The following is a 25,369-nucleotide window of genomic DNA, read 5'->3' as shown; positions in this document are numbered from 1 at the left end:
TTCCCAAAGAGCCATGGAAAGGAGCATGCTAGGCCTAAAAATAAAACATAAAATAAAAAATAAAATAATAAGGAACAGGACAAAAATTATAGACGCGGCCAAACTAGCATGTCTCCTAAAATGGCGCTGGGCTGGACACATAACAAGGACAACGGACGGGCGGTGGACAGAAAAGGTATTGCACTGGTACCCACGTGACGAGCGCCGGTCGAGAGGCCGGCCGCGACGACGCTGGCGCGACGACATCGTAGACACAGCGGGGACCACTTGGACAAGGTTGGCGAGAGATAGAGATACATGGAGAAGGATGGAGGAGGCCTATGCCCAAAAATGGGCGTTCCAATAATTAACTGACATAAAGAACTGACATAATATTAACAATGACGAAGAATTTTTCTGACATAAAATATTTATTAACATTTAAAATTGAAATTGACATGTTTAAAATTATTATCAAACTTATAATGTACAAATTGAAATTGACATGTTTAAAAATTAATACTAAATTTATTATGTATAATGTTTTGCAATTACTTTTATATTATTGGAAATAAAGGCTTTATTTATTTTATTTATTTTCTCCATTTAAAATTGCCGCTGTTTTAGTTCTAAAATATTCCGTTTGCGGAAATAGTAGCGCTGCTATGTCCAATGTTTACGTCGTACGCTGTCGTACGTGTACTTTCACTACTCTTTAGACTTTGAGTATATATTCTTTGTACCTGTGATTTATTTTGCATTTTGCAACACTGAACAGGGATAGGGAACTAACATAAAGCAATTTTGCAATTTTGCATTGTTGGTGTTGAAGTTTTAAAGATAAAAGTTTCATTAATTTTTTATTTTTATTGAAGAAGTCGTTGTCGACCACTAATAAACTGTTTGGGGCTACTAAGGTATATTATTTTATTAATATAATTTTAAGAAACGGATTATACTTATTGCTCAAAGATATAAGATCACTAACCTAACGATTTTACAATTTCCATTCGCAATGAGTGTGTCCTCTTTAATTCCTAGATTACTTATCAACAATGTAACTATTACAGGTTTAATTGACCAAAATGACAAAACAATGGGGTCAAAAAGCCGAAGAATTGGAGATTTCGAACAAAATAGCTGGTTTGGGGGTGTCAAAAAATGGACCGAATCAAACGTCAGATTCTGAAGAAGCTGCAGATGCAGCTAACCCAGCTGAGACTTCGTTATTAATGAAAATAATCCGACAAGGACTTGTTGAATCTAAGTTAGACATTGAAGTTCAAAGGAAAAACCCCAGTTCTCCATTATACTCTGTTAAAACTTTTGAAGCCCTACACTTAAAGCCAAACTTGCTAAAAGGTGTATATGCAATGGGCTTTAATGCTCCGTCGAAAATACAGGAAACAGCATTACCTACACTATTAGCAGATCCGCCACAGAATATGATTGCTCAGTCTCAGTCTGGTACTGGTAAAACAGCTGCTTTTGTTTTAGCAATGTTGAGTAGAATTGATCCCACTAAAAATTACCCACAAGTTCTGTGCCTCAGCCCAACATATGAACTTGCCATACAAACTGGAGAAGTGGCAGCCAAAATGGCTAAGTTCTGTCCAGAAATAAAATTAAAGTATGCAGTGCGAGGAGAAGAATTGCCTAAAGGAACTAAAATCACTGATCACATCCTTATTGGGACCCCTGGCAAGTTGCTCGACTGGGGTATTAAGTTTTGCATGTTTGATTTGAGCAAAATCAAAGTATTTGTCTTAGATGAAGCTGATGTAATGATTGACCGGCAAGGTCACCAAGACCAATGTATTCGCATCCATAAATGCTTACCTTCTACATGTCAAATGATGTTCTTCTCTGCTACGTATGACAGTGCTCTTATGGAATTTGCAGAAATTATTGTACCCAATCCTATTATAATTAGATTACTCAGAGAAGAAGAATCTTTGGATAACATAAAACAATATTATGTGAAGTGCAAAAGTCCCGAAGATAAATATAAAGCTATCTGCAATATTTATGGAGTTATAACAATTGGCCAGGCAATCATATTTTGTCACACTCGAAAAACAGCCAGTTGGTTATCAGAAAAAATGTCAAAAGATGGACACTCTGTAGCTGTACTCTCTGGTGAATTGACCGTTGACCAGAGAATAGCAGTTCTAGACAGATTTCGAGCTGGCCTTGAAAAGGTGTTAATAACAACCAATGTATTGTCCAGAGGAATTGATGTTGAACAAGTCACTTTGGTAGTTAACTTTGACATGCCAATGGATCTAGATAAGAAAGCTGATTGTGAAACATATTTGCACAGGATTGGGCGTACAGGAAGATTTGGCAAAGCGGGCATAGCTATAAATTTAATTGATTCTAATCAAGCAATGGAAATTTGCTTAGATATTGAAGCACATTTTGGTAAAAAAATTAAATTGTTAGACATAGAAGATGCCGAGGAAATTGAGAAGATTGGTGCTTAATAAATTTGAAAATTTTGCCTTATTCCATTACAAGCCTACTTTTGCTCTAAAAGCATTGGAAAACTTGGCTTGGCTAATAAACCAGGACATTGTTTTTTATGTGAATAAGATTACTGAATTAAGTAATAAACCAGTTATTTTGCTTATTGTTAAGTACAATTTCATTATCATTGCACATTTTGTAAAGTAAAAATAAACCATTTTGATTTTCTAACTCTTTATTGCATTCCTAAAGACATTCTTTTCTATCTTATCTTAAATCATAATACCTGAATAATAATAATGAAATAGTTGAAGCCATAAAAAGGTGTTTTTGTTTAATATATTTTAATAAATTATCTTGATGCTTGAGGTGCAGGTTCGGGATTGGTCACACCAGATATCATAACAAAAATAGCTATGGGCACAATGTACATCCACTGAAACAGAAAATAAACAATTATAATTAGCTGTTAAATAATTTTAATTATAAACAAAATAGTTTTGCCAAGTAGAGGCTTTCAGTATCATAACTAAAGACAAGATTATATGATACATATGAAATAACTTCTCATCAGTAACCAGTGAAAGCCCGCAACTTTGTCATTTTTTCACAAATCCCGTGGGAACCATGAATTTTTCCCAGATGAAAAGTAGCCTATGTGTTAATCCAGAGTTAAATCTATTTCCATTCCAAATTTCAGCCAAATTGCTTCAGTGGCAGCAGCATAAAGAAGGAATAAACATACACAGTTACAGACAAACTTTCGCCTTTAATATTAGTGTGATAACTTCATAAAAATAGCCTTTTCAATTTATACTCTGTTGCAATTGTTTACATACCCACAGTCGGCTTAATTGCATAGACAGTATTTAAATTTTGGAGCAATTTATAATGTTTCCGGCATAGTTCAGCCATGTAAATAATTACCATGTAATTTAATTTGACCCTAGGCATCAAAAAGCAAAATCATTCTTTAAATGTTTTAAACCAAAATTAGATTTTTAAACATTGTTAACATAGCACATAAATAATATACCATTTTTGGCAAAGTATCATGTTTTCCTAAATCTAAAAGAATTTAGGATTATGGCTGCCTTTTGTATCTTGTTCTCTTCATAATATGTCTCTATTTCTCTTGTCTTTGTTATTGTGGTGTACAAATGAAGTATAAATAATTAAATAAAGATTATATTACTCTTACTAGCTTTCAGAAAGGTATTATTTATGCAGTGCAATGGCATATAATCCAGTCTTTAATCATAAAATCTAATTGTTAAGTTATGTAGCTTCCTGATACATCTTACTGACTTACATATTTAGCTAAAAAGGATCTATTGTCTTTTAAATCACCCTTTTCTCTTGCCTCTCTCTCCCTATCCAACTTCTGTATATAGGAAGCAGTGTCCGGGCTGGAAAATATTGATATTATAAGTAACTAGGAAATTATCTATGTATACTTATTACATATATTATGACATTTTATTTTTAATTAAATTTTAACTAATACATTAAATATGGTTGATGTTATACTAGAAATATCATGTGTCTCATAAAAAATCTTTATCACTAGACTATAGTTTATTTCCTAATTTAAACTATCAATTACTTACACAGGAGCGAGATCCACATGACGAACATAGAAATTTGAATTAATGGGATACTCTCCTTTGTGGTACTGCAAGCTTTGATTTTGGGATAAATTATTAACTTGGAAAGTCACTGCAATTACTTCCCCATTTGGCAATATCCATGAACTTATAACATCTGACAGTCTATTTTCCAAGAATAATTTTGCTTTTACAGATGATAGAAACTCTGTTTCTTTACTATCAGCAGATGTTACTAGACTTCTAACTGAATACAACCCATCTAAATCAGCAATTTCCTAAAAAAAAACACAAAAAAATAACTTAAGCATGTATGTATAAAAGTACTACTACTTGATCTTATTTGGAGTTAAGTGGATCAAAATTGTAAAAATTTACAAATTGAAAAAAAGTTGATGAGACATGAAAGTAATACCACTGCTATTAAGCTACTGTTTATGGTGTGAAGTACATAATATGTTTAACAGTAAAAAAGAACTATCAACAAAAAATCATTTCATAATCACCTTGAGTTCGTCTATATGATCTTTAGTAAAGGAAATTTGACTTATAATAGCTGTTCCTGCCCTTATGCTTTTTAGAGATATATTACCGCGTGAGCAAAATTTCTCATTTTTGCAATTTATGTTATGCTCCAGTTTAATGTTCAACCATCCATCGTAGTCAAGGCAAACCTAAAAATATATAATTGGTACTTCCATTAAAAATAATCGAAATATTGTCTTCAAATCAACTGTGATTTGCCCGATTTATTATTATTTAGATACATTCTAAGTAAAGCTCGATTAGAAATTAAACATATACTTTACCAAATTTTTGAATAAACATACGAATATTAGGCAGAAATACTTCATTTTAAATAATTTAAATTCACGTTTAAATTGAAGTAGAAATACAGGTATGTTTAAGTTGTTGAGAAATCTAAAGCGGTAGGTATTAAAAATAATGATTTTACAATACACAATATTTAATTTGAATCACAATTCACATTACATTATTCCTGTCCAGAAAAACAAAATACAAATTATTATTATAATAGAATCACACTCTTTATGTGTGAACTTGAAAGAAGGAATTTTATTTTTAATGAGATTGACAACTACAACTGTCAAAATGGAGCTTTGATCGAATATTTTTTCACTACTCTTGCTCAAAAACACTGTCATATTACCACTCCTCAGCGGGGCTAAACAAGCATTTTAGCCTCTAGGGGCTAAAGTAATTTTGTTTTTTTAATTCTTGTCTGATACGAGTACTAGCCAAGTACTAGCCTACTATAAAACGGAGGAGGTTTTATTCGAAAATAGAATCATTATAGGTAAGGCCCTGATTGTTTTGAAAAATAAATAAAAAACTTTAAATTGGAATGAAATGCAGCGTTCTTGTCTGTGGAATGCGTTCATTTTTTTATTTAATTTTTATTGAGTTGCAAATAGAGCGAGATTTGAAGACATGGGAAATCCTTTACGGTGTAATATCTTTACCTTTTTCTCACGTGAAAAAAATAAAATTAAAAAACGAGAATTTAAAAACCAATTGGCGTGAATAATACACACTTGATTTTTTTTTAAAATTCATTGTAAATTTGTAACCGTAACTTACATATTTTTCAACAATAATTGTAATTGTTGTTTTCATCTAGTGAGAATGGTGATCCTAGTTTGGAGATGGATGAAATTTTCAATCTGTTACAACTGTTTTCAAAGTCGAGACGCATTTACTTAAATACTTACCTACGAAAAATTTAATAAGTGGAGAAAACAACAACGAATGGATTCACTTACGAAAGGAGTTTTTTAAACTATTATCTCCCACGTTTACCTTACATAGTCATTATTCATCATAACAGTAAATGTCGGTAAATAAATCGGAAATTATGTTACTGGGTAAAAGCATCTCCCTTAATATCCAAAATTGTAGACTTTGTACATTTAATTTTCAATTAAAATAAATCATTGAATATCGTACTAAACTATTTTATTTTCTCGCAATCGTAGTGAAAAGCAGAGTGTAACACGTGGGGCTAAACCCATTATAAACTCGGTTTCTATTTAGGCCTAAAAATACCTCGTATATAATGGGTCTTTTTAGCCCCTTGTATAACAATCTACTATTTTATTCTTATGAAATCTTTATAGTTTAATTTATTTCTATTTTGGAACAGTACAGAACATCATTTTAATGATTTTAAATTATTTTCTAATTTTTCCCTTAGATACGTTTTTCCCCTCAAAAAGGCAGTTATTTTGGAACCAGCGATCAAGACGTCACTTTGACAGTATCCAAACTCTGTGCCTAAGACCAAGAAAACCTATGGACTGGTCATACCTACGAAATATGCGTGCATACCATAGATTTACGATTCGGTACAAGTACATTGTATGGTTGTAATCGTTTTCGTCGTGTCGTCGTAGAGCTCCCTAAAATGCAGGTTTGTGTAGTTGAATGGCATGAAAAACAGCCAAAAAGTTGTAGTTTAGTAAAAGATGGAGTAACGTTTCATTTGTAAGTATTTCTACCTTAATTTTATCAAATTTGTAATAAAAACTCTTTTTTAAAGGAAGGAAGGAAGGAACAGCAAAAAGCCGATCAAGTAATCGAATATTCTATGTAAATATTCAGAGGATAGTCTAAGTGATGTGTTTGATAAGCTGTGTACCATTTACGTGTGTTTGTGTGTATTGCGAGTCTATAGTTGTGTGTAGCTTAAGGACTATTTTGTTGGTGAATTTGAATGCGAAGCGTCCATAATCTAAATAGTCAAAGTATATAAAGTACCTAAAGTAAAGAATGATCTCATCTGTGGATCTCATCGTCTCTAATATTAATCTGTGATCTCACTTTTCTAGTCTATAGTGATCTGTGATCTCACTAATCTGTGATGTGAGTACTGATTATGTTCCTTGTCCTTGGAGTTACTGAGTGTGTATTATACTACTCTATGGAGTGAGTTGTCATTTGTCAGTGTCACTTGATCATATCAAATTTCAAAAAACAAAATTTCATAAAATTTTAAAAAAACACTGTGAACTGTGAAAATAAATATAAATTAATTAGTGGTAGGTACTAGTTTGTACATAAAACCAATTAAATTAATGAAATAAAAGCAACGACATTGTATATTAAAGGGATGGAGGAAGTCGATTCAATCATTTTACACTTCCTTCGTCAATTAAATATGTAAGTATATCAATATTTGTATTACTAGCGGATGCCCGCGGCTTCGTCTGCCCTTGTTAGACGACCTCTCTAATCCTACTACCTCGCAAAATCCGTTCTTATTGGATGTCTACTAACTATGAACTACCTGCCAAATTTTAACTTCAAGCTGTTTTCGATAGACCATTTGCTTTTATATATTACTAGCGAATGCACGCGACTGCGTCTGCGTGAAATTCAGTTTTCACTAATGCCGCGGAAACCATAGATTTTTCCGGGATGAAAAGTAGCCTATGTGTTAATCCAGAAAAAATCTATTTCCATTCCGAATTTCAGCCAAATCGCTTTAGTAGCCGCAGCGCAAAGGAGGAACTAACATATACTCTTACGCACGAACTTTCGTCTATAAAATATTAGTGTGTCTTAAATAGTTCATTATTGTTTTACTTGACTGAAATTTCTTCATCATATTTTTTTGAGACATGATTGCATGAAAATTTTATTTTTTAAATATGTTTTTGACAATACAAGCCAAAACGCCTGTCGGCCATGACAGTCTGTATTTCAACATTTTCAAGACATCACTATAATAAATCCCATACAAATTGGATCGCTTGTTAACAATTAGTTCAATGTTTAGTACATCAAGTGTGTTAGTGACGTAACAAAATGGACAACAGTGTTTTTGATGTTTGGAAAATTAAAAAAAAAATATGTAATATTTAAATTATGTTATCTAAAAACTTATAGTTATATAAGAAAATGAAATTAATACTGTTTATATTAAATTTGATACGAGTCAACTACCCTGTCCCTTCGATAATGATTATTAGGCTGATGATGATAATCATCCTACATAACAAGGCTTTGCAATGCCTAAACACTTATTTGTAGACCTTTTAAGGTAATATGAATTTGGAAGTAATAATTCTTAGTCCAACAGTTTTGGAATGAAATGCATCTCTGGTGGATCAGTCTAGCTGATAATAAACATTTCAATGAATTTTACATTTTATAAGAATCATTAAAAGTTAAAAAATATATAAATAAATAAATAAGATAAAATAGTATAATGACAATTGTTAATGAAAAATTTTAATGTAAGTACATAATATAATATTTTGAATTACAACAAAATTGTTATTATGTGTTGAAAGAAAAATACACAGCGTCGCTTTGAAGATGGTTCTGTGAGGTGTGTACCAAACCTTAAATTGGTCTGTGTACTCACCCTAATTTCCCTGCTAAATTGGTATCTTACTTATCTGTCACCTGCGAGGGCGTTTATTGCATCTGTGGGCAAGCCCTTCCTAATGTCATAGAGTCTTCACCAGGAAGAAATTCCTGCGACGCTGTGTATTTTTCTTTCAACACATAATAACAATTTTGTTGTAATTCAAAATATTATATTATGTGTTTACTAAAAATACACAGCGTCGCTTTGAAGACTTGTTTGTTTTCTGCTGGTGACAAACACAAAACGCTATGTGAAATATAATTATATATATTTATATATTTTAATTCTCCATAAATATATAAATTATTGGTATTTAGACTATATTATAGAAGCAATTGTATTTTATCTACTGAATAAAAGTACTCATAACAAAATAAGCAAATTAACCATTAACATAACAGTCAACACATAATAGCAAAAGCACAATACACTAAAAATCATAATATTCTGGCTTGAGCCTATTAAAGAGTAATTAAGATACTTCATCTTTCTTTGTATATCTTTACCATAAAACCTTTTAAAAGTATACACACTCTTCCAGCTTCCTCTGGCTAATATATTATCTATTGGATGATTCTCTACCTAACTTGACATCACTGCAGATCTAAAAGACCCTGGAGATGCTGTCATGCCAGATTTTAATTATCCCCCAATTACTGTCTGAGACGCTGATCGTAGTTCCCCATTTATTGTAATAATCAAGTGGTTTAATTCTTGTTCTTGGCATCACCTGCTTTCAATTAGGACTATTAGATCTTTACCCATCTTCTGGGAAATCTGGGGATGTGGATGCTTTAACAATCACCATCCTGGCTGTCTCTGGTTTGATAAATCTGATCTTGATCCAAACCTTGGTTAAAATCCTTCTCTCATCTTCCACACCCATATTACAAGTCTGAAATTCTTAATACTGTCAGATCATGAACCCTTCTTCCAGAAGCAAAGATAAGAATGGCTGCAGTTCGACAAGATACTTCATAGAGAGAATGTTTTCTACATGGTATAACTGGTTATGGTTTAAGTGAATGACGTGTAGCCATTGCTTAAATCGATTTTTCTTCCTCATCTTTGAGTATATTAATTTAATAGAATGTCCCTATAGCAAATTTATGAATTAAAATGGTGCTATAAGATAAATTTAATTATAAATACAACCAAGCAATTTAATTATAAATACAGGCAATAAACCTAGTTAGGTCCTTGAATTGCGGTAGACAACTGTTATCACATCATTCAAACTGTCTCTTTACTGTTTAGTGTTGTATAATGTCTGTATTGTGTTGATCATCTCCAACTAGTCTTTAGTAATTGCCTTTCTCTTGCTGTCTGTGCACAGATCTGTTCCCCCTACCTCCAAGATGGCAGGATCAGTTGGTCTACTTGTGCTGGTGACTTGGCCTGTTGCTATGTCGATCAAGCATTCTGACAGGATCTGTATTGTCACTGACGGATCCAAGGCTCTTGATTTCAGATCTGCCAACCAATCACAGAGGTGTTACAATAATATAGTGACCTGCCTTGCTTAGGCGTTCAAATACATATGGCCTAAGGTTCAGTGAAGGGAATATCCATCCTGGATGCCAACTCCATTGAAGGCATCTGAGAACATTGCTGAGTGATCTTTACAGTTCAATGAGACATATCTTTTGACCTCAGCTGTCTCTGTGGATGCAAATAAGTCGACGTCAAGTCTTCCCCAATGATAATATAATTGGCTTGTTGCTTTGTGTAACAAATGCAACTCTGATAGCCTTCGTCCCCTTGATAGGCGATCGGCTGTGCAGTAGTATCTCCCCGAGAGATAATGGGCTGATAGGAATATGTTCCTTGTTTCTGTCAGCCTCAACAACTTGCATTAACAAATTGAAGAGACTCAGTGACTGAGTCCCTCCCTGTGTTTGTATTGGAGACAAGAGTCAGGTTATCGGACTGAACTAGAGTGTGGGCATCTTACAATATTGATTCTGTATTGATGCCTGAGACCAGTTCCTTCTTGTTCGATGACATCTTACATGTTCTTTGGTCCAGGTTCCCGACATGTAACTCTCTTTTAACTGTGTTCCCTGACTGCCATCTGCTTCGTCGGTTGTCAGGCAATGAATGTGAGGGTGTTGATGTAGACAAGCGACCCTGTGGAACTACACAATCTGCAAAATCCCAGCAGCTTTTTCATTTGTTCCAATGTACAACAGTCCTGATACAGTATCTTTCTCAGTGCTACCTGTATTCTGTCTGTCTTCTCTAGTTACAATGATGTTTGGTTTATCTTGGTGTTCCAAGCAATACCAAGTTATAGAGATTACAAAGACTTCATAACTTCTGCAGTTTGAACAATTAATTTTGACCTGTCCTGGTGGACTAAGAGAAAATCGTCTAGGTAGACTAGAACACAAATTCCTCTTATACAACGGATTTCCGCAATCCAATTTGTTAAAGCTCAATTCCTGTATTGGATTTAGCAATGTTTTTGGATAATTTCTTAGCAATCCCAAAAATTCCAAAAACTTCACATCTTCAGCAGTCTGAAGAATTATCTTTGATGTCCTGGTGGACCTAGAGAAAATCGTCTAGATAGACTGGAACACAAAATTCTCTTGAACAAAGGATTTCCGCAACCCATTTGTTAAAGCTCAGTTCCTGTATTGGATTTAGTAATGCTTTTGGATAATTTCTTAGGTATCCAGAGATTCCAAAAGCTACACAACTTCAGCAGTCTGAAGAATTAACTTTGGCCTGTCCTGGTGGACTAAGAGAAAATCGTCTAGGTAGACTAGAACCCGAATTCCTCTCAAACGAAGGATTTCCGCAATCCAATTCGTTAAAGCTCAATTCCTGTATTGGATTTAGCAATGCTTTTGGATAATTTCTTCGCCATCCCAGAGATTCTAAAAGCTATGCAACTTCAGCCATCTGAAGAATCAACTTTGGCCTGTCCTGGTGGATTAAAAGAAAATTGTCTAGGTGGGCTAGAACACAAATTCCTTTCGAACGAAGGATTTCCGCAATCCAATTCGTTAAAGCTGCCGCATTCCGCTTGAACGAAGGATTTCCGCAATCCAATTCGTCAAAGTTGCGGAATTCCAAGAGGTCAATATTAGACCAAAGAGCAGGGCAGACATGTTGTAATTCACCCGGGTACATTACCCTGAGGTAGTATCAATGAGCCTGTAGAAATTCTAGTACTGAGGCATAAGAAAATTAGCTGAATCCTCTTCGGTTTTACATAATCATTCCATGCCCTGCGGTCAATAAACTGGGCAGTGGCTGCCGTTTCTCTTGGGAATAAAAAACATCTTTGACAGACAACTTGGTGTTATCTGGTCATTTGTGTGGATAAATAAAATGTGTTTCATGTAAGATATGTGAGTCCCCGATGCTCTATTTTTTTTTTTTTTTTTTTACTTCTTTCTTCACATTATTAGTAAAAGTTTTACTGTTACCTGGTTGTAAGGCCAAGGCCCTGATATTACTTACTGATCACTGTATTTTAATGTTAATGTTAATGGAGGTACAGGCCTTAATACAAATTACCTGGTGTCAATTGTTCTCAAGAATTATTGGCCTAATAAATAATTTCCTCTAAATTCTCCCTGATCAGTTGCAAATTGTTCTGTTGCAAAATTCCATGGGTTATTCCACCTACCATTCGCTGTGTTCAGAGTAGTAGCTATTTAGCACTAGCTAATAGTAGCAGAGCTCATCATTAATATTTACTCAGTAAAGTCTGGCAAGCAAGCAAAGCTTGAATACCCTTGGAAAATGTTACCTCTTCGCCCTCCTTTGTACCAAAATGATGAAGTTTACTAAGGGTTTCAGCCCTCTCAGTTGGAGCTGTTTTCACTTTCTTAGTGAATCCAGTTGTAATATTATCACTCCAGTTCAACCACTGGAATTTATTGAAAACTCAGAGGAGGAGTGTGATGGTGTCACAGCCGCCCTATCTGCCAGGGCTCCAGAGCCCAACTGAGGCCTGGGCCCTCATGGACGGGATAAATCCCTGTATATAATTTGATAACTGACTTACCTAGTTATCAAAAAGTTTATGAGGATCCGAGTAACCAGAGGCGTTTCTAACATATGTATTGCCTGGGTGCAAGCATTACCTAGCGCCCTTTAAAAAGCGCGCGGTCAAAATGGAATACGTACAAAAATGTTAATAAGTATAAACGGCCGGGCCGGCTGTCACACACCCCCTGCGTCATTGGTAAATACGCCTCTGCGAGTCACTCTTATCCTATCTTGCCCTCGTGTTAGGCGGATGTAAACTTGTACGTTCCGCATCCAAAACAGAGTCGCTATCGCTACTGCTGCAGTAGTTGAAGATGACGCAACTCTCTTCTCTCCGCGAGAATGGGCATTTTTACTCATTTCAACATCACTCTGTAAGTGTTCATCACTTTCACGGCTCATTTTCTCTATTAACCATAATAATAGGCCGGAAAAAACTTCTTTATACACATAAAGCAATACTTTTCATCAGATGAAAATATTTACGGCGGTTATCGCAGGAAATCACAAAACGCTATGACATTAGGAAGGGCTTGCCCACAGATGCAATAAACGCCCTCGCAGGTGACAGATAAGTAAGATACCAATTTAGCAGGGAAATTAGGGTGAGTACACAGACCAATTTAAGGTTTGGTACACACCTCACAGAACCATCTTCAAAGCGACGCTGTGTATTTTTAGTAAACACATAATTAATTAATATCATTTTTTTACAGAAATATTGATGATGAAATTAAAAATATTGGTGATCTGCCAGTAGAAAGAATAATAGAGTCAGCTGCAAGATGTATAACTGCTATTGATCCAAATATTAAAGTACCAAGTAAATTGCCTTCAGGATTGTCACAAAGGATTGAGGTTGCAGCACAAATAGCATCTATTTGTAAGGTAATTCAAACCAATTGAAAAAATCAAGAAGCAAATAAAAGTTGTTGAGAATTAGTTTTTAAGAAAAATGTATTATCTTACTTTTGTGGTATACTGAACTGAGAATATTTTTTTTATTTTTGTAGGATCTGGGATATCAAAATGATGTAGGATACCAAACATTTCTATATCACAATGAAACTGAACTACGGCAGGTTTTTATGTTTCTGGTAGAGAAGCTTCCAAGTGAAGATAACAAACCAACAACTAAAGTCTACCCATCAAACAAAAAGCATCAACTGTTTCAGCAAATAAGCAATAAAATAGCAGAAGATTTAAATACTATATGGATTCCACCCTGCTGCAAGCCTGTTCATAGTACAGTGGGAGATTTTATATGTAAACAAGGTACTTCTAAATTAGTTTTACCTGGAAGCTCAACATACCAAGATACCTAGCGGACACCCGTGACTTCGTTAGCGTGAAATTTAGTTTTTCACAAATCCCTTGGGAACCATGTAGTCTATGTGTTAATCCAGAGTAAAATCTATTTCCATTCCTAATTTCAGCTAAATTGCTTTAGTAGTTGCAGCGTTAAATAGTAACAAACATCCATAGAAACTTTCTGGTTTATAATATTAGTAGGATTAATAGGATTAAGGCCTACGAGGGGCAATTTGATAATATAATGGAGGATAAAAATAGTAGGTACAGTAATGAACAAGCAGCCTATCAATAATTGTAACACTATGGCCTTTGTTATTGTAAAACATTGAATTTTCAGTCGCTTTCCAGTGTGATGTCACATTTATTGTATTGCATAGATGTAACTGCAAACAGAGTGAGTTGTGGTGTCTGTTAGAAATATTTTACATATTGTGATGTAAATCTAAAAATTCTTTAAAATTTTCCTTTCTTAATGTTAAAACATTTCTGTTTTTGTCTTTTTAGATCAATCATCAAATACTGAAATAGATTCTGAAGATATCATCAAAAAATTGTTAAAGATTAAGGCAATTAAAAGTACAAATAAAAACTTTAATGTAGCAAAATCAGTTGAAGACATACAAACTAATAATCAACAAAACTTAAGTGAAATCAAACAATATAAATCTGATAAGAGTTTGAAAGAATTAAAAGAAATGGCCATTTTACTGCGGCAAAAATTAGATACACTGGAAAGTGAAAGAAACCTTATGGATGTTGAATATTCTCAGGTAAGCTCATAAATGATAACTGAGTTATATTGAAAGCAGCAACCAAAAAACGTCCCCACTAAATGAGTGCCAAACACAACTTCTTGGCACTCAATTCAAGTAATTGCATTTGTAAGTTCACCCTTAAACTCAATCTTTAAGGGGAATTTGTCTGAATTTGGGATTTTATTGAATATTGGAATATATTTAAAGGCCTATAGGTATAACTTTCTTTACCAATAATTCTAAAATTGTCAAAGCAAAATTGGCCAGTTTTTAAGTGAAATTTTCTACATGATGGTGCAACCTTTTATTATAAGAGATCAATGATCATAAGTTATAAATTGTGTGTTATAGTTTGTTCAGCTCTTTTATCCAAAAGTAAATTATATAGTATAAAGTAGGATTTATGGTAAGTATTAACTTTTTTACCGACGCCGCGTGATTACACCAACAAAGTTCGCGTTCCCGTGAGAATACAGGGATATAACATTATGACACTCACAAATAATGAGGCTTTCTAGTGGTAAAAGTATTTTCCAAATGTGGTTTCATAAATCCAGAGATCCCCGACATCTACAATATCACAAACTTTACCTCTTTATAATATTAGTATAGATAATAGTATCCAGCAAACTGCAAACAGTTGATATGTTTGGCAACTGAAAAAAATTCAAGTCAAGAAAAATGCTTCATACTTGGATGATTGATGATCTTGGCCTTCAAAACATATGGGCTACCTCCCAAAAGCCACCATGATACAAACTTCATAGTTGCCCTTCGTTTGCTAACTAATTTAAACTCAATTATAAAATGATTATCCCACGAGCCAAACCTGAAACAATTAAGATAACCTCAATCAGCCTAGCTAGTGATTGAGCCCAGGACCTCCGTCATGTAAATCCGCCGCCCATACCAAAGTATACCCTATAACAAAAGTGAATGCCCATCCCCGGCCTAGGCCTACCCTAACCACCATGTAATTTTGTTATATCTAAAAATATCTTGATAAAATTTACTTTAATAATGAAATCATTACTTTATCAAAAAAAATTTTACGACATTTTTAATTCATCTTTAATTTGTCTACAACGGGGAAAAGCTAAGATAGCTGAGTTTTACGATAATTTTTGAAGACTTATGATTGGCTTTATTTGTTAAGCTTGTTGGTAACAGAAAAAAAAATACAGCTTTAAATGTTACTTCACCGCTTTAGTACACTGGCGAACCTTTTTCCCTAGAAGAGTGATATACTTTTATTAAGGCATTTATTTAACCAGATCATTATTTATACATCATATTGTCATCTCCATATACTTTTATACGGGTAACCTGGGTTCCCTGGGTTCCCTGGGCCGACGTTGGCCTGAGCGCATTCCCTAATACCAATTAATTTTTCAGGCTCTAAAAAACTGTGACAGAGCTAATGCAGACTTAAAGAACATACAAAATATTTTGTGTAGTGCTGGCATTGAACAAATTGAAACTGATGGTGTTGATAACATTATTGAGAAAGTTCATGAAGACATAGCCGTGTTACACACTAAAAGTGAAGATTTGACTTCCAAAAATCTATCGTTAAAAGTTGAAATTGGCAAGCTGAAAGCAAACAATTCTCTAAATGAGGTAATTTTTTCCATTACTTATTTTAGTAACATAATATTAATGTTGATTTCAATTGTACTACTAATTTAGTTAGTTTAGAAGTAAAAATAATGTTTAAATTAATGGACTTTATTAATAATCATGAAGTAAAAATATTCCAGTCTGAAAGAGGTAAATGCAGAAGAATACTAATAAATCTAAAGGAAACAGCTAAAAGTATGAAAGAGGAGTGTGAAAAGAAAGAAGAATTTAGAAACCTACTAAAAAATAAATATGAAAAACTTAGAGGAGGCAACAAAAGGTAATTAATATAACACTTGATAGTTTAACGTCATTCATAGTAATACGATAGACAGACTTGAATTTCAATTGAAAAAATGCAAGTTTGTTAAAATATAAACAAAGTTAAACACAGTGCTTATGTGTGAAACATTTTAGTAAATATTACAAAATACATTTGTTTTAGGCATATTTATACTAAGCGAATATTAGAAATAATAGGCAATGTTGTCAAGCAAAATGCTGAAATAAAGAAAATTTTGGAAGACACTAGACAACTCCAAAAAGAAATCAATACACTTGAAGGCCAACTGGACAGATGTTTTTCAATTGCTGATGAAACGCTTTTCAAAGTAAGTATCTTTAAATGAACAGTAGACAAGACAAGTATTAGTATGATTTAAATGTGACTCTAAGAGGCGTTCAATAAATTATCGATATGGGGTAATGTTACTAACGATGGGTAATTATAATATCATTATCTAAAGACACTCTTTAAAGGTATTAATATAAAATTTCATTTATTAGCTTCATTAGTATTCAAGATATCATTACGCAAACACAACTAAAATGACCGATTCCACAATATTGAAAAAAATCGAGCATCGATGAAATTCCTTACAAAACAAGGACAGGTCCAAAAAGTTATTCACGATTTTATCAAGATTCTGCTCCTCCATTATCCACTGTTCAGAAGTGGTCTAGTGTACAAGTTTCTCTTCGAGTACAAGTGTCTCAACTATTTTCAGATTTTCTTCAGCAGTGGCACTAACCGGCGCACCGGGACGGGGGTCGTCTTCAATACTCTCTCTACCCCGTTTAAATTCACTAGACCACTTCTGTTTGCGCATGATATCTTGAATAGTAATGAACATAGAAATTTTATATTTATACCTTTGTGTATTTAGTTAATGAGATAATTAAATAACCCATCGTTAGTAACATCACCCCGATACCGAGAAATTATTGAACGCCACTCGTAGTAACAAATAATTAATAATAATGATTTGAAATTCTTTTTTGTTTTGTATTTATAGAAACAAATTAATCAATAATAATCAATATATATTTTTTTTACATTTCACCTTAGGATGCTAAAAGGGATGATCAAGCAAAAAAAGCGTACAAACTATTAGCATTGCTCCACTCAGAATGCAACACAATAGTGACATTGGTTAACGATACGGGCATCTTATCCAGGGATATCATCGACTTAGAGGATAATATAAAAGCTGAAAAGTCAAAGAGGACTGAAGATATTTTGCAGAAAATACAGTTAGATCTTTCAAAACTCAAAAATGAAGCAACTTCAAAATGAACCGATTACCAGTGATGCTATTCAATATAGCGGGAAAGAAACCAGACATAAGAATTATCTAGATTGCATCTATCTACTTATTTATTCTAATATTTCAATATGTTAAGATTCTTAATGTAATTGCAAAGCGATTAATCGACTCCTCCTCCTCCCGTGACCGCGGCGGGCCTATATTTAGGCCAGAGAATTAGTATTGCCATACAACGTGGCAATACTGCCAGCCTTCTGGGAACTTTAACGCCTGAGTCTTTAGTTATAGTTTAAAGGGGAATCCCCACCGGTCCATACAAGTATATGGAGATGATAATACGTTTATGATGTATAAATAAGGATCTGGTTAAATCATTGGCTTGATAAAAGTATGTTTCTTGAAGAAAAAAAACATTCTTTTTATCGCTCTTCTAGGGCAAAATGTCCGCCGGTGTACCTACCATAGCGGCGATGTAACTTTTGAAGCTGTACTATATTTTTTGTATTATTTTTTCTGTTACCAACAAGCTTAACAAACAAGAAAACGAACAAACAAACCAATCAAAGGTCTTTTAAAATATCGTAAAACCCGTTGTGGACAAATTAAAGATGAATTAAAAGTGTCATAAAACGTAGTAGCAAACTTTTTTTTCATAAAGTAATGATTTCATTATTAAAGTTGAAATATGAAGATTTTTTTAGATATAAGTAAATATCGTAAATCTCGGTGTATGCTCAACGATTTTAAGTTATCCCCGTTGTCGAGAAATTAAAGATGAATTAAAAATGTCTTATATCGTTGTAGCAAACTTTTTTTGATAAAGTATCTTGAATCTTGATAATTCTATCTAAATCTTGATAATTCTACTTTAATAATGAAATCATTACTTTATTAAAAAAAGTTTGCTACAACGGTTTTACGACATTTTTAATTTGTCCACATTGGGGACAAGCTAAGATCGTTGACCATACAGCCTAAGTTTTCCAATATTTTTGAAGACTTATGATTGATTTGGTTGTTCGTTTTCTTGTTTTTTTCAAAATCTATTAAAAATCTTTTATCGTAATTAGTACAAAATTCATACAGTTTTAGCTTCCTCAAATTAAATGTGACATTTTTTTATAAATTAACTCTAAACATAAACGTACAAATAACAAAGATATTAGTAATTTTGTTTGAGCGCACATACAAATCTAACGATCATACGGGCGTATACCTGGGTTCCCTGGGCCGGTGGCCATTCCCTTTTCCGGGTGGTTAGGGAAGGACTGGGCTGCGGATGGGCATTCCCCTTTAGTATATTTCCTTTTTTATTTTTATATTATTGTAGTTAATATAATAGCTGTAAGTAGTTAATATGTTATAGCAGTTTTAAATTATTGTAACATTTTTTGAAAGAATAAACAAACTGAAATATGATAAGATTGGATTTACATTTTTGTAATGTCTACTTACTTGAGAGGTAAAATCAACCAAGAATAGATCCCGGCATGTTTAAAATTCCGTACGCGAATGTAATGTCAAGGTGTTCCTATGATTATTCGTCCATACGTCGCCATCCGAAAATGTGTTTCTGCGCGGGAGTAGAACTTATGGGCAAAAAGTGTAATTATAAGTATTGGTACTACTAAGACCAACGATTGATCCCGTTGTTATCATAAGTGGCTTTGCTTCGGTTCCACGCGAAAGCGGACCACGCTAAGAAGAAGAAGTACCTAGAAGAAGACTCAAGCGTCATTGGAAACGCTTAGATTTGGTAGATTAGATGATAGGAAGAATAAATGGGATGATGAAATAGGAAGTATATACTTTTTCGCTTTCAACGATGGAGAAAAAAACTGCAGACTTTAAAAACAATTTTTATTACTTCGGCTTACTGAAATCATCAGAAAACAGGAGCGATTGATCCGGAGATTAATTCATTCAAAATAAGTAAAAAATTAACCGCGGTCGTGGCTCGATAACAGAAATATGGTTTTTTTTTGTAACTTTTGAACCCTTCTATATCATTACGTTAAGGTCAAATCGTCAGATTTTCGAAATGCACGCACCTTACCTACTATCTAAGCTATCAACTTACCTATCATATCTTAATCTGACGTGCTGGTTGAGTATTTCTGAAGTTAATTTATTTTGATTGCCCTAAACGCACCCACCAATATAAAGGGCTCATACTTCATGAACTGAACAACAACAAGGTATACTCCCATAAGTTTATCTGCCGCGCTCGAGTAACTGCAAAAATCCCCTCTTCGGCCTACTATTGGGTTGGGCTACAAAATATTGAGCCTGTAGTTCTACACAGTAGGGTCTTGAGATTTAGTTTCAAACATAGGAATAACAAACTTACACTTAAATTTTAATAAAGAATGTGAGTCACAGACTGTCTGCTTTTTATTTAAAACTGTAAAATTTAAATAACTGCTCATTTGCCCTTTTGTTCTCCGTCCTACTTGTTTTTTTCATTTGCAAGAAATTCTTGAGTTAAGGAAAAAGTTCTTCAATACAGTCCACAATCATAATAAAAAACATTGCTTTTTGTACCAATGCAACATGTTGCAGTTAGCAAATCTACTGTGGGAATAGTTATTCTTCTTCAGGAAGATCGCTTTGGATGTAGCAGTAATAAAGTGAAGACTATTGTGTAATGTTTGTGAGTAACATAAGCACAACAAAAATATTGTTCAATTATATTTAGATTTCAAATTACATTTCAGTCAGTTCATTGATCCATGATGCCTAGTGGGTATGACCCCTGCCTTTGATTACGAGAAGATAGTTTCGAATCTGGTCTCTGGCGTACACCTCCAACTTTTCAGTTAAGTATGTGCATTTTAAGAAATTAAATATCACACATCTCAAACTGTGAAATAAAAACATCATGAGGAAACCCCAAGAATTTTGCCATCCCATCATATATAGTTTTAACCCATCTCATTCTGAGAGGAGATTAGTGCTCAACAGTGAGCAGAGTTGTTGATGATTATGATGATGACAATGATAAATATTATATTTAGAGAAATGTAACAGGGAAAACATTAAATGATGATTATATAAGATTATGTTTCTGCTTTGTTGTAATATGTTTGCCTCTAGTTAGTTAAAACACAAATAGCCTGTGTGTACATTACATCTTACTCGCTGAATATTACAAAGAAAACAAAGAATTAATGAATCAAACATCTTTCAGAAACAAAATTTAAAAATTAAATGAAACAAAATATTAGTCTAAATTTTTCATTAAGTTCATTTTCGTTTGGGTAAAATTTCAGGTGGAATATAATTTTCATCATCTTTCTGCTTGGTGCTCTTTTTCACAGATGTATCTTCAAGTTTCTCTTTTTCCTCAATTTGTAAATCAATCTGCTCTTCATTTTCAAAGAACCATAATTTTTGTTCCTCCACTTGCATTTGTTTTTGCTGTTCTAAAATATTCTTCATACGGTTTGCTCTGTCAAGGCGTTTTGATTGCTCCTCAAGTTTGTCTTCACGAATTTGTTCCCATCTTGAAAATAACTGCAACATTTTTAAAATAAGTATTCATATTCATTATATTTGTAAGACATATTCGTAAGACACATTTATAAAATTATTGTGTAGTTGTAGTTGTAACCTAACTCTCTCTGTAACTAAAACTCTGAAACAGCTAGACCAATTTTTATGAAATTTTATGTGCATGTCAGGTATGTCTAAGAATCACCCAATAACTATTTTTCACAACCCTATAGGGATTGTAGGTTAGGGTGGAGAAGAAGTGCACAGTCAAAGCAAAGCTTGACCAGGTTCGCTAGTTGAAATTATAAAAAGCTAGAAGACTTACTGGCTGCAATATGAAATATAAAAATGTACTATAGCTTGTGCAAATGCATCACCTCATTGCATGCATTGTCAGAAGTGTTATGTGCAGTCCACTGAATGCAAATGCTTGATTTGTGGCACTACCACCAGTGAGCTAGCAAAGCAATTGAAATGTCGAGCTAGCCTTTCTTTGTGCTTTTACAGTTGTTTCTGGTTTCCTCACAGACAGCTCATAGATAATTTTGTGGTTATATACATATGAATGAGTTGTGATAGACCAGTGGATACAACCTCTGCCTTCAATTCCGGAGGGTGTGGGTTTGAATCCAGTCAGGGGCATACACCTCCAACTTTTCAGTTGTGTGCATTTTAAGAAATTAAATATTATGTCTCGAATGGTGATGGAAAAACATTGAGGAAACCTGCATACCAGAAAATTTTCTTAGTTATCTGCATGTGTGAAGTCTGCCAATCCACATTGGGCCTGTGTGGTGGAGTATTGGACTAACCTCTCTCATTCAGAGAGGAGACTCGAGCTCAGCAGTGAGCCGAATATGGGTTGATGATGATGATACAGTCATGTAAATATAATTTTATACTTACTTCTTTTTGTGCAGCAATATCTTTATTTTGTGTTCTGTTAATGGCATTTTCAATTGAAATTTTAATTGAATGTTCCAATTTGGTCTCTGTAATAGCTGCATTGCTCAAAACATCAATGCATTGACTTAAAACAGCTTTAGTGTCATCTGATTGAGTTTCAATTTCCTTGTTTATTAGATCTAATACTTCATTATGTAATTTAAATGTTTTGTTTTCTATTAATTCATTACATAATAACAATAATTGCTCATATTTTTGATAAAATAACCAACCTATAATTTGTAAATTACAACTAAGATTGTCGTGGCCTTTTTTTGATATCCAAGCTAATGTTTTTCCAGATAAAGTTTTCAAATCTTGAATGTCAAAATGATCGTCAAAGTATGGATTCCTTAAGTATTTTATCCTAATCTTTATTTCTTCCTTTTTCTTGTTATTTTCTTGAACTACTGGTTCATTTTCTGGGCTCTTATACTCAGACAGATATTTGTAACTGGCATACTGGCATAGTGTGTTAGTAATGTCATTTGAAAAATCTTCTTGTAGCATTATAAATGAAGCAACGTTAGAGGCATGATCATAACTTTGAGATGTAATAAGTTTATCTAGTAAAATATTGGCTGTATAAAAATCTAGAAATACACCAAAATTCAGAGGGTCTTTGAGTATTTGAATCAATTCTGGAATGTTCCCGAATTCCATATAGTTTCTTATAGTTGCATGATGTGTTGATTCCAGTGTATTACCAGTTTCTGCAGAAAGTCGAAGTTTGTGCAAAAGGTCTTTCAGTTCATCGAGATACGCCGGATCCTTAACTGCATTAGCAAATATATCTACATCAATAGCACTTATGACACCTTTTGATGAGAAGTTTTGTTCCAATATATTGTAGAAATCATTAAGGTTAACTTTCGTGAGTATTGGTGAAGATATTTGAACATTCCAAGCTTCGTTGCATTTATATTCATTGGTTAAAAATGTGCATTTCGGCACTAAAGTTCGCGAACAATGCTTAAGGTCGATGCATTTGGTAAGGCTACGTAACATTTTAATTTAATAAACAATATTTTAATACAAAATTAATAGACTTTAGCTATTTTTTTAACGCACAAAACTACCCACAAGTCCACAACAACACGGCACGGAACACGGAACCACAAGGCACAAACGTCAAATGAACAGAACCACAGATTAATAGATAGTAACGGAACGCCGAGCGGAATCGGAACGGATCCGAACTGCGGATCTGAACTCGAACATAAATTTGGTTCACAGACGACAAATTAAGACCACAGAGTACTTTTTTAAGTCCATAGAGGAGTATAAAAATCGTTCGTACTTGACTGAAAGACTAAAGTAGTCTGCACGGCCCTTACACTTACGATTCGGTACAAGTACTAGTTTAATAAGGTTTAATACGTTAGCGAATCGTAATGATTACTACCATTCCGTTTTAAATAGGTGTCAAAGGTTTTAAAACTTTAAGCCTCAGACGAGCCAAAGAGTAGAGTGGGAAGACGAGCTCATGTTCGAGTTGACACGTGTCATATTGTTTGAGTTTTTGATAGTGACAGACATGAAATTAACTATGAAGTAGTAGTTATTCTGTGACGTGAAACATCACACAAGTGCAAGCCAAGATCACGAAATCAAATTTTGTATAATTTGTTCAATAATACTGTGGCTTTTCCACAAGTTTGTGTATATGACAGTAGTGTATTCAATTAAAACTTTTCACAAACATGTTGGAGTTGAACTAGTTAAACAAAAAAATTATACATTACACATAAAACCATAATAATTCATCCTATACCTTTGCGGGCATAATAAAAATGGATGATTTGTATATTGCTGTAGTATGTTCTTCAAATATGAATAGAAGTATGGAAGCTCATGCCTTTCTAGCTAAGAAAGGTTTCAAAGTTAAATCATATGGAACTGGAGAAAAAGTCAAATTGCCGGGAGCATCAGCAGATCGACCCAATTGTTATGAATTTGGTGTCCCTTACGATGACATTTATAATGATTTATTGGAAAAAGACAAGGCATATTATACACAAAATGGTTTACTACACATGTTAGATAGAAACAGAAGAATTAAACCATGCCCAGAAAAGTTTCAGGTTACCTCAGAACGTTTTGATGTTATTATAACATGTGAAGAGAGGGTGTATGATCAAGTGATTGAATGGTTCGGTTCAAAAAGATCTGTATATAATCAACCAGTCCATGTTATAAATATAGACATTCAGGATAACCATGAAGAAGCTACTATTGGGGCATTCTTCATCAGTGACATGGTAACTAAAATGGCACAAAGTGAAGATCTTGATAATGATATTGATGAACTGCTACATGATTTTGAGTCAAAATGTCATCGTGCAGTGCTCAACTGTATTATGTTCTACTGAAAAAGGAGGAAAACCAGAAACATGTCTTGCATCACAATAGATAGACAGAAAATATATGTTTGAGGAACCTATGTTACCTACGAAGTATTACTTTGGGAATGTTCTGTTTTAGCAATTGGTTGCTCTGATTTGGAGAGATAAATTTATAGTTTTAGTTTTTACTGACTAACATTGTCACTTTGGGTTTGTCAGTACTTTTATAGATTAGTAAAATAAACCAATTATTGCCCACCCTAGAATGGACCTGTGCCCACACTAGGATTCTGGACTACCAATATGGAATTCTATTAAGATACTAATAATAGACTGATGTTGGGGGCTAGGCCCACCGGAAGAAATAATCCTAGATATGCCAATTAGGTTATCACTACCCTAGCCCTTTGATACATCTACTCCAACCCTACCTTACTATACATCTACTCTACATCCTACCATTTCACTACATTTCACATATTTTACTCACTGTTTGAAGTTTGAACCTTCCCTGGACTATGACAAACATTTCAAAACCAAAATCAGCAAAATCAACCCATACATTCTTGAGATTTAGCAAGAAAACAATTGAATTTTTTACACATAAGAAAAATGTACAAATTCAAAACTTAATGCCTTTTGTATTTGCTTATGAAAGTTAGAATTTTTTTCAATTACTGGCAATGCTTTAAAAAAATGCTAACTTTCCAAAAATCTGTATCAGCAGTTACAAGAAGTGAGGCACCTGTAGACCTAAATTAATTTTTGACTTGTATTGTAATGGACAAAATATAGCATGCTTATTAATAATTTTATACTTTTTTAGTATATTTTGTTAAGAAACTGTAAATAAATACTTATTATTTAATTAAATGATTATCATTCTCTT

The 25,369-nt window shown here is 33.6% G+C and overlaps 5 protein-coding genes across 5 annotated transcripts; 3 read left to right on the top strand and 2 right to left on the bottom strand.

The window, feature by feature from the left end:
- The first annotated feature begins 737 nt into the window (after window positions 1-737).
- On the top strand, window positions 738-2,679 carry LOC112053943 (DEAD-box helicase Dbp80). Its single transcript, XM_024093564.2, has 2 exons — window positions 738-896; window positions 1,050-2,679. Exon 2 carries the CDS (start codon window positions 1,065-1,067, stop codon window positions 2,463-2,465), a length of 1,401 nt encoding a protein of 466 aa, XP_023949332.1. The 5' UTR covers window positions 738-896; window positions 1,050-1,064; the 3' UTR covers window positions 2,466-2,679.
- Window positions 2,680-2,786: 107 nt separating this feature from the next.
- On the bottom strand, window positions 2,787-5,125 carry LOC112053944 (ER membrane protein complex subunit 10). The gene is made up of 5 exons (XM_024093565.2): window positions 4,865-5,125; window positions 4,562-4,729; window positions 4,059-4,333; window positions 3,761-3,857; window positions 2,787-2,884 (listed from the first exon to the last, which is right to left on the bottom strand). Exons 1-5 carry the CDS (start codon window positions 4,907-4,909, stop codon window positions 2,801-2,803), a joined length of 669 nt encoding a protein of 222 aa, XP_023949333.2. The 5' UTR covers window positions 4,910-5,125; the 3' UTR covers window positions 2,787-2,800.
- A 1,883-nt stretch (window positions 5,126-7,008) lies between these two features.
- Window positions 7,009-19,117, top strand: LOC112053948 (coiled-coil domain-containing protein 22). The gene is made up of 8 exons (XM_052882222.1): window positions 7,009-7,235; window positions 13,176-13,347; window positions 13,473-13,734; window positions 14,278-14,543; window positions 15,924-16,148; window positions 16,289-16,428; window positions 16,594-16,759; window positions 17,497-19,117. Exons 1-8 carry the CDS (start codon window positions 7,186-7,188, stop codon window positions 17,722-17,724), a joined length of 1,509 nt encoding a protein of 502 aa, XP_052738182.1. The 5' UTR covers window positions 7,009-7,185; the 3' UTR covers window positions 17,725-19,117.
- A 1,801-nt stretch (window positions 19,118-20,918) lies between these two features.
- On the bottom strand, window positions 20,919-23,273 carry LOC112053940 (uncharacterized). Its single transcript, XM_024093562.2, has 2 exons — window positions 22,097-23,273; window positions 20,919-21,211 (listed from the first exon to the last, which is right to left on the bottom strand). Exons 1-2 carry the CDS (start codon window positions 23,141-23,143, stop codon window positions 20,942-20,944), a joined length of 1,317 nt encoding a protein of 438 aa, XP_023949330.2. The 5' UTR covers window positions 23,144-23,273; the 3' UTR covers window positions 20,919-20,941.
- Window positions 23,274-23,685: 412 nt separating this feature from the next.
- LOC112053942 (RNA polymerase II subunit A C-terminal domain phosphatase SSU72-like) lies at window positions 23,686-25,365 on the top strand. Its single transcript, XM_024093563.2, has one exon. The coding sequence runs from the start codon at window positions 23,929-23,931 to the stop codon at window positions 24,505-24,507; it is 579 nt and encodes a 192-aa protein (XP_023949331.1). The 5' UTR covers window positions 23,686-23,928; the 3' UTR covers window positions 24,508-25,365.
- Window positions 25,366-25,369: the final 4 nt, after the last annotated feature.

The sequence above is a fragment of the Bicyclus anynana genome, chromosome 6, assembly GCF_947172395.1.
Source record: "Bicyclus anynana chromosome 6, ilBicAnyn1.1, whole genome shotgun sequence".
In the NCBI taxonomy this organism is placed as follows: Eukaryota; Metazoa; Arthropoda; class Insecta; order Lepidoptera; family Nymphalidae; genus Bicyclus; species Bicyclus anynana.
This window is presented reverse-complemented; position numbering and strand designations above follow the sequence as displayed.